Source organism: Electrophorus electricus, chromosome 21, assembly GCF_041902795.1.
Source record: "Electrophorus electricus isolate QZ-2024a chromosome 21, ASM4190279v1, whole genome shotgun sequence".
In the NCBI taxonomy this organism is placed as follows: Eukaryota; Metazoa; Chordata; class Actinopteri; order Gymnotiformes; family Gymnotidae; genus Electrophorus; species Electrophorus electricus.
In genome coordinates, this window is record NC_137517.1 from 3,790,001 (window position 1) to 3,798,411 (window position 8,411).

At 51.8% G+C, this 8,411-nt stretch overlaps 1 protein-coding gene across 2 annotated transcripts in view; it reads left to right on the forward strand.

Annotated features, from left to right (window-relative positions):
- Positions 1-8,110, forward strand: part of plxna2 (plexin A2) — a 142,037-nt gene extending 133,927 nt beyond the window's left edge. For both annotated transcript variants that reach the window (XM_035521313.2, XM_081704060.1), the window contains exons 28-32: positions 1,269-1,459; positions 1,684-1,853; positions 1,975-2,187; positions 2,343-2,493; positions 4,472-8,110. In XM_035521313.2, the coding sequence (XP_035377206.2) occupies positions 1,269-1,459; positions 1,684-1,853; positions 1,975-2,187; positions 2,343-2,493; positions 4,472-4,567 (821 nt within the window). In that variant the 3' untranslated portion in view covers positions 4,568-8,110. The remainder of the gene's footprint in view (positions 1-1,268; positions 1,460-1,683; positions 1,854-1,974; positions 2,188-2,342; positions 2,494-4,471) is intronic.
- Positions 8,111-8,411: the final 301 nt, after the last annotated feature.

The window sequence follows — 8,411 nt, forward strand, 5'->3', positions numbered from 1 at the left end:
ATGTTGAATATTTTAGGAAAGTCATAAAATAACCATGAGGAGGCGAAGCAGCACAGCGTCTCTTTTGTTAATTTGTCTTTATGGTGTGTGTGTGTGTGAGGTGCATATAGATTAGCTCTCTCAGCCCTGGTGCCCATCAATCTCTGTGTGGCACACTGGGCACAGCTGCCTCTAGACACCCTGCTGATTGATTTATATCAGTTTAATGCTCAACACTTAGCATTTCGCCTGAATGTAGCACACCAGCAACCTCGGTCCGGAACAGCGCTGTTTCCCCGAGGCCATGGTGAGGAGACGCAGGGTAGAATTCCAGGCTAGCAGGACTCAAAGCGTTCCCAAACACATTTGAAAGCTTTCACGCTTAAACACACACACACACACACACAGAGGACATGTGCAGGCGCATATGCTTAGGTCCTGGCTTATGAATGCAGTCCACGTAAAATTCAACTTGTACCTCAATGTCACTGAGGGGAGGAAGCAAGTTTGAGGCAGAGAAGACGCGAGAGAGAGAGAGAGAGAGAGAGAGAGAGAGAGAGAGAGACTGATCTCAGCTGTTTCTCTAAGGCATCATTCTGCTATGAGGTAAAACAACATTAATTGCTAAATTCTGATGGCTTAGCACCAAAGGCATGAGGAGAGCACGATTTATTAGGAATCTGTAGATCGATTTGACCAGACGACACCCTCGTGCTGCACATCAGACGCGCAGTACTGCAGGAAGAGCCAGTTATGAAGGCTTTAATGATCAGAGTGGAGGGAGAGTCGTCCTGTCTCAATCAGCCTGAGATCTGCCCTCCGGAGAGAGAGAGAGAGCGAGGGAGGGAGAGAGAGGGAGAGAGAGAGAGGGAGGGAGAGACTGAAACAGGGATAAAGGGAGGGGAGACAAGAGCAGACAGTTTGATGCACTTAATGAAAAACAATAATGCTTCTTTTCATCTGTTATTTGGTGGGCGCAGGCAGCAGGGTCTCGAGGGGAATGTGTGTGATGATAAGGATATACACACGTGCGCGCTCTCTCCTCCCTCTCTCCTTCTCTTCTTCTGCCTCTCGCTCCTCCTTTCTCTCTGTCTCTCTCTCTCTCTCTCTCTCTTTTAAAACTCTCTGCTGTGCTGACACGATGTCCACCGTCACGCAGCACAATGACTTGCAATGAACCGCAATCAGAGGAAGAGAAATGGCCGTGCGCGCTTCTCACCGCGCACATCAGCCCACCTGCGCACTCTCGCCCGGAGCAGGACGACTCACGCTTCTCTCACCCGCCGCAGATTCGACGTTCCGCTACACGGGAAGTCCGGACAGCCTCCGCTCCCGCGCGCCTATGATAACCCCAGACCTAGAGAGCGGTGTGAAGGTGTGGCACCTGGTCAAGAACCACGAGCATGGAGACCACAAGGAGGGGGACCGGGGCAGCAAGATGGTCTCCGAGATCTACCTCACCCGCCTGCTGGCCACGAAGGTAACACTCACCCAAGCAGCTGATCCCAGACCAGCGCTGCATTGCGCATGTTCGTGCCTGCCTAGTAAACATCTCATCAGGCTGTTTCAGCACAGCAGTGCAGAGTGTCTATCTGGCCCCTTCTGTTATACCGAAAAGCAGCCGTTTGGACCGCGAGGCGCATGCCGTGAGAGCGGTTGCGCAGGCGTTCCCGACTGAGCTTGTCTCTGTGGGCGTATGTGCAGGGCACGCTGCAGAAGTTCGTCGACGACCTGTTCGAGACTCTGTTCAGCACCGTGCACCGCGGCAGCGCACTGCCTCTGGCCATCAAGTACATGTTCGACTTCCTAGACGAGCAGGCCGACAAGCACGGCATCCACGACACAGACGTGCGGCACACGTGGAAGAGCAACTGGTGAGCATTCCGGAATCCCGCTGGGACGACGTCCACGGGGCACACGCGGGCACACGTAAGCCGCCTGCGTGTGTCGCTGTCGCCCGCTGCACGCTGACCGCCTTTCGTTTTCCCCCTTCAGCCTGCCACTACGGTTCTGGGTGAACGTGATCAAGAATCCCCAGTTCGTGTTCGACATCCATAAGAGCAGCATCACGGATGCCTGCCTCTCCGTGGTGGCCCAGACCTTCATGGACTCGTGCTCCACCTCGGAGCACCGCCTGGGCAAGGACTCGCCCTCCAACAAGCTGCTGTACGCTAAAGACATCCCCAACTACAAAAACTGGGTGGAGAGGTGAGTCGCCGCGCTCCGCCTCCGGCTGCCCGTTACAAGATTCCTGTTTCCCGAAACTCCGAGCAGGCTACGGACTGCGTTAAGCATGTCGGCGGTATAGAACTGGTGACCGACCGCGTGTGTTGCTCAATATTGCCCCCTGTCTGCACTTGCAGGTACTACGCTGATATTAGCAGACTGCCAGCCATCAGCGACCAGGACATGAACGCATACCTGGCTGAGCAGGCAAGGCTCCACTCCAGCGACTTCAACATGCTGAGCGCCCTGAATGAGATCTACTCTTACGTCAGCAAGTACAGCGAAGAGGTGAGCTCACTCGCACACACACACGCGCGCACACACACACACGCACACACACATTTACGCATAGAGAAAGAGTAAGAGGGTAAAGGGAGAGGATGAATGCAAACAGGCAGATGACTGCCTGGTTCTCCTACACAGAAACACTCCAGAGTGGCCCCACAGTGGAGATGTTCCCGCCATGACAGCACCTCTGCTCAGGGGACCCATTAGTCTGACCTTTGCATTATGCTGCATTGAAAAGAGCCCAGAGCCCTGCCAACATGATATCTACTCTCGCGCTCTCTCTCAATTTCTCTCTTGGTCTCTCTCATTCTCATTCATGCTGGCAAGCGCGATCACTTTCTGCTTCAGAGGAGCGGTTTCTCTACCTCGTACTGAACAGCGGCTGAAACAGTGGAAGAAGCCGTCCACAAACTCCTACAGGAACCGGCCGCTAATTAACGTCTGTGCAGCATTCCGAGCGAAGCTGCGTTAGTCCACCTCTGTTGATGATTTCTTCCTGTAGGAAGAAAACACTACAGGAAGTAGCGCAGGTAGAAAGAGAACGTGCGTGCTCATTTATGGCCCCTCAAAGCCAGCAAGCTCCAGTCACACCTGCCCGTGGGCCAAGGAGGGTCTTGTTTATGTATTCCTGCCTGTGTCTGGCAGAAGGCAGAGAGCACCAAGTCCTCCATGTCGAGCCGGCAGTGCGGAACGCCCTTTCACCGGAATTCATAAATGCCCCCCCCCCCCATTCCTGCCCTCCCCCTAGTGTCCCCGGAACCGCCCGGTTGCCACGATTCCCCTGCCCTAACACGCCAGCTTCAGCTCATCAGGCGGCCGGCAGGGCCATCATGCGTTAAATCAGGTGAGCAAGGGCAGGGAATGCATCGTCTCACAGCCTGGCAGGCACACGGCTTGGTTACCTAGGAGACCAGCCTGCCGCAAATGTTCCTGCCATCCTCGTAACGCTCAGGTGAACGGTGTCACGGGTAGGGCTGTGTCTCGGCAGAGGCCATCTCTGGATCTACCCCCCCCCCCCCAAAACATGGACGCTCCTCCTTTAATGGTACATTAGTCTCCGAGATCTCATTCGGCGCACGTGGGAGTCCAGCACACGTCAGCATTTCCACGCGCGTCGTGCAGACGGCTCGCGGGAACGCCGGCATGTTTAAAAAGACGCTTTGATGAGCCGCGCTCTCTCTCCCCTGATAGCGCGACGACCCCTTCCCGTTATGCAACCTGGGGATTCCTGCTTTCTCAGCACGCGCCTCCGCTCTGCAGAACGTGCAGAAATTCACACAAACTCACGAATCGGTACTCTGCCTGCTTCTAACATCAAGCATCTTTACCCACATCTCAGTGGAAACGTATTAACAATGAAATCATGGCCAAAAATGGAAGGGAAAAAAGGTTTTTAAAACTGTGTAGTTTACAAAGTAGCCAATATATAAACAACATATGCAATGATGAGTTAGGGATCTATATCTGACCTCAGATCAGCAGTGTATGGTGGGGGTGTATAAATGTATCCTGATGAATCTGGTGATTGAGGGTTCATATCTGTTCTCAGATCAGCAGTCTATGGTGGGAGTGTATCACGATGCATCGTCCTGAATATGGAGACTTGAATATGAATCGATTTTGGAATGCTGTAGTCATTTGTAACTGGGTATAATAATATTCAGTAAAGTATAAACTTGTGGCCATAGTAAAACTCTTAGGCTAATTTTGAATGTAAAATCCACTATATTTAGATCCCCAGTCTACCTGTCTGATATTAAAAATCATCTATTGTCATCAGACAATAGCATCTAGCATAGTCAGAATTTTTTTTTAAAAACTGAATTGTACCAAAATAATACAATTTGCATCAAACGGATAAGTGTATGAATTTGATATCACATAATGTATTTGTTTGCATCTGTATTTTTGCCGTATGTTTGTCCGGCTTGCCCATGCTGGTGTCAGGTACTGACAGGCATCCTGCTTGCGTCCCCAGATCACGGCGGCGCTGGACCAGGACGAGCAGGCCATGAAGCAGCGTCTTGCCTACAAGGTGGACCAGTTCATCAGCGCCATGTCCCTGGAGAGCTGAACGCGGGCGGAGCCTCCGGACCGCGAGATGCTTCCCCGAAGCCGGACCCCCGCTCCCACCCCCCACCCCAACCCCAAACCCCACCCCGAAGCGCACCGGAGAAGGACCCGACGGAGCCCGGCACCTTCGCCGGCCCGTAGTTTTATTTCTCTGACGTCGGAGGGGTACCTCGGTGAGGCCGCCGGAGAGATCCATAAACTGCAGAGGGACCGCCTTCCGACCCGAGGGCGGAACCGGAGCGGAGGCGCCGCTAAAGATTTGAAGGTGCTCGCAGAACTTCGGCCCGGCCCGGGGGACTTCTGGGTTCAACCTGCATGTTTGTTTGGTCCTTTTGACTTTTGTATTGTTTTGCGCGTCGGCTGGCTTCCTGCGCCCTGCTCTTCGGAGACAGCCCGCCCCTCGGAGACCTGACGGGACTGCTGCTTCCTCTCGTCCTCAGTCACGTCAGCTGGAGGCGCAGGAGGAGAAGAGAAGACAAGACCGGATGTCTGGCCTTCCGCTTCTGACTGACGGACGACTTTTGCTTCCAGATTTTCTCTTCCAAACCCTGTGCGTGTTTCTTTCCCTCCTCGGGCGGTGGGCCTCTGGAATTTTATCGGCATACTGACATTGGTAATGACGATGAGGCTTCCCTGCCACGTGCTGTCCACAGCCGGGCTCCAGCCCAGCCTGGTGCCCCATGAGGCGAATCCCCACAGGATCTTGCGGGATCTTCAGAGGCCACATGGAAGCGTCCACACGCACATCGACTGCTGATCAGTCTCTTTAAGGACGAGGGGTCGAGCCATCAGGCGTACCTCTGTGACTATCCAATATGTCACATTTTCTACGTCAGCGTTTGTGAATGTACACATTTTCCTCTATTGTGTCATTTGATTTGGTTTTTTTTGGGGGGGGGGTTGAGACAGTTGACCACTGGCGACAGTTGAACTGATCTCTATGGCAACATGGCTGAGAGGGCATCTAATGTCCCGTGACCCCTGAGTCCCCTTGAACTTGCTTATGCACCCTCGGTTGTACTGCCAAAAAGGCTCTGTGCCACTGAATTACACGATCTTCACTTAATGTGGTTTTTCAGTGCAGAGACAGTAGCAGTGAGATCAGCAGAGAGCCACACTCTTAGAAAGACAGGACTGACCTAAAATCAGTTCACCTCAGTGCTACCAACCAGGCAGTATTACCTATTACATATGGTCCTGTGTGTGTGTGTGTGTGTGTGTGTGTGCGCGCGTGTGTGTGGGCGTGTGTGTTTTGCATGCATTATAAAGTACCTCACAAAGCGTCTTCGTTCCCATCCGCTCCTATTTTAAGGCGCCGAGGGACCACATGAGAGGTGCATGTTCAGCACTCAGAGGAAAGCTGAAGGTCAGTTGTCCCATCCTGCTACCCTTACTTCCACAAAGCAGCACGATTACGTGCCAAAAGGTCATACTGAATTATTCACGGGCGCGTCAGGAATGGTCAGCGCTTTATTAGGGGAACCGGACCTGATCTCACACACACAGCGAGGGGTGCCGACAGGCAGGAGAGAGGCCGAGGGGGCGTCTTCCTTACCTCTCTGTCTCCTGCCTCTGCTCCCAGCACAGAGACGATGGCGGATACCTCACAGGGGTGTGTATCTGTGTGCACGACAGTTTTGGTTTTAGGTTTTTTCCCCCCTCCCTCTCTCCCCTTCACTAACATGAAACACATCAACCACGTTAATGAAACCTGGCGCCGCTTTAAATTCGTCGTGCAAGACGTCGGGCGAAGCTGCAGCTGAGGCAGGTCAGGAACGAATACGGGCGGGATCCACGGTGCACAGCTTTCGCCCCGCGAAACAAACGCCGTCTGAACATCGCCCACCTTCTCCGACACGCGTGAAACAAAAGCGTTTCTTTTTATGTCGCCGGAGGAAAACCTCAGTTTGCCCCGTAACTGGTGGGGAAGCGTTTTCCACCTTAGAACCCAAACAGCTGGAGTCAGCTCACCCCGGATCGGCCGCCGTGTCCGAGCCGGTCTAAGGAGGACGGAGAGAAGGCCGAGGGAGAAATATGGAGAAGCAGAGAGAGAAAGAAATGTGAAGTGAGCATTTTATTTGGTGGTGTGTCGAGTGTTTGAGGAGCACAGAAACGCGAGGAGGAGACAAGAGAAGGACCCCCTTCGTTTGAGTTGCCTGCTGGAGCTTTGAAGCTCAGCTTTGATCTCAGCACACCGAGATCAGGAGATGGGGGGGAGAATACACATCAAAACGAGGAGAGGAAAGGATTATGGGTAGAGTAGCATGACTGACGTGGAATTTAATATGTCAAGGCATGGCGCGTTGGTTAGGTTAGTGCAGGAATTCCCACTGTATATAGAGCCATTTAAAAAGCACTAGAGCATGTGAATTCTTTCACAAGTGGCGAACATCTCTCGCTCTCTCTCTCTCTCTCTCTCTCTCTCTCTCTCTCTCTCTCTCTCTCTCTCTCACACTCACACACACACACACACACACACACACACACACACATATACACACCCACACCCAGGTACATGGACACATGTCATATTCCAGTGGCATATGGAGATGGAGAAGTCCCACGCTTCAGGGTGTCGCTAGTCTTCCGACTTTGGATGTTTGCCGAACAAGCCCATTTCGCCTCCCGCTGCTTGTCCACAGCTTCAAACTTCCTGTCGTTTCCCTTACCTCCGAATGAAAGTGCTCCCGTAGTCCCAGTTACTACAGTGCTGCTCTCTCTGGGAGCTGTGCGTAGAGATTTTGTAAGTCGGAGCTACAGCACGGCGCGACCCTCAATACAAAAACGAGCACCCTGTCAACCAAACTTAGAGATGAGTAATAGAGTTTGACTGAAGACAAAACACACAGTTACACGTCTTCTGTAACGGTAGCTGCTCAACGGTATGTTTTAATCGTCAGACCCGGGCCCAGAGATGGTTGGTTGTGGTGGTTGTGATGCTCGCGTTGAGGTCTCCACAGGAAGAGACTCAAGTCCCGGAAAAAGGGATCCCGAGTCCAGACTAACCCCTGCACCAGCGATGCTTGCGCAGACGTACCGCGACTCTGGAAGCCGCAACTTTAAAACGACGGCGCCTTGCCGAGTTGTAACCCGGAGAAATCCAGAAGGCATCCTGCATGCAGCCTCCCGTCCACGCCCTGCCGTCCTTCCAAACAGAGGATGAACGCCAAGCTCAAGTCGGCCATCCGAAACGTCCCCCCGAGGGTCCGCGCCGTGGCGCTGACTCCAGAGCTGCTACAAAGGAACAACGAAATGGGAAAACAGACAGACAGAAGAGAGGGGCAGTGTGGGTAGGGTGGGTAGAACAGGCAAGACGCTATCCAGGTACTATCCCAGACTTATACAAATCTTTATAGTCAGAACTTTCTTTGTAGACACTGGAGGTCTGTAATATAGTTAATACAAAAGATAATAATGCCCATGATAGTACTTATCGCTGTCTGTTCTTGTTGTTTTATAAAAGTGTTGTGAAAACTGTAAGAAAGTATTTAAAAAAAAAAAAAAAAAAACGGTTGGTCTTTTTTTTTTTTATTTAGTTTTTGTTCTGATAATATATTACTGTGTACCTATTGTAAATATGAAGCAAACCTATTTTGCAAGCCAAGGATTCACTTTGTACTGTTGTTATATATAAATAAATTTTACTGGTATAAAAAAAAAAAATAAAAAAAAAAAAGTTTGAATGAACTTTATTTGACTACTTTTGTCCCACACAGATGCCACGAGTGCGTGGTGTAGTCGTCGTGATCCTTTTGAGACAGGATATCTGGGAGGCGGATTAAAACCCCGTACGAAGATTAAATCGCACCCGATACGGCAACATAATCCACCGCACAGAAGCCACA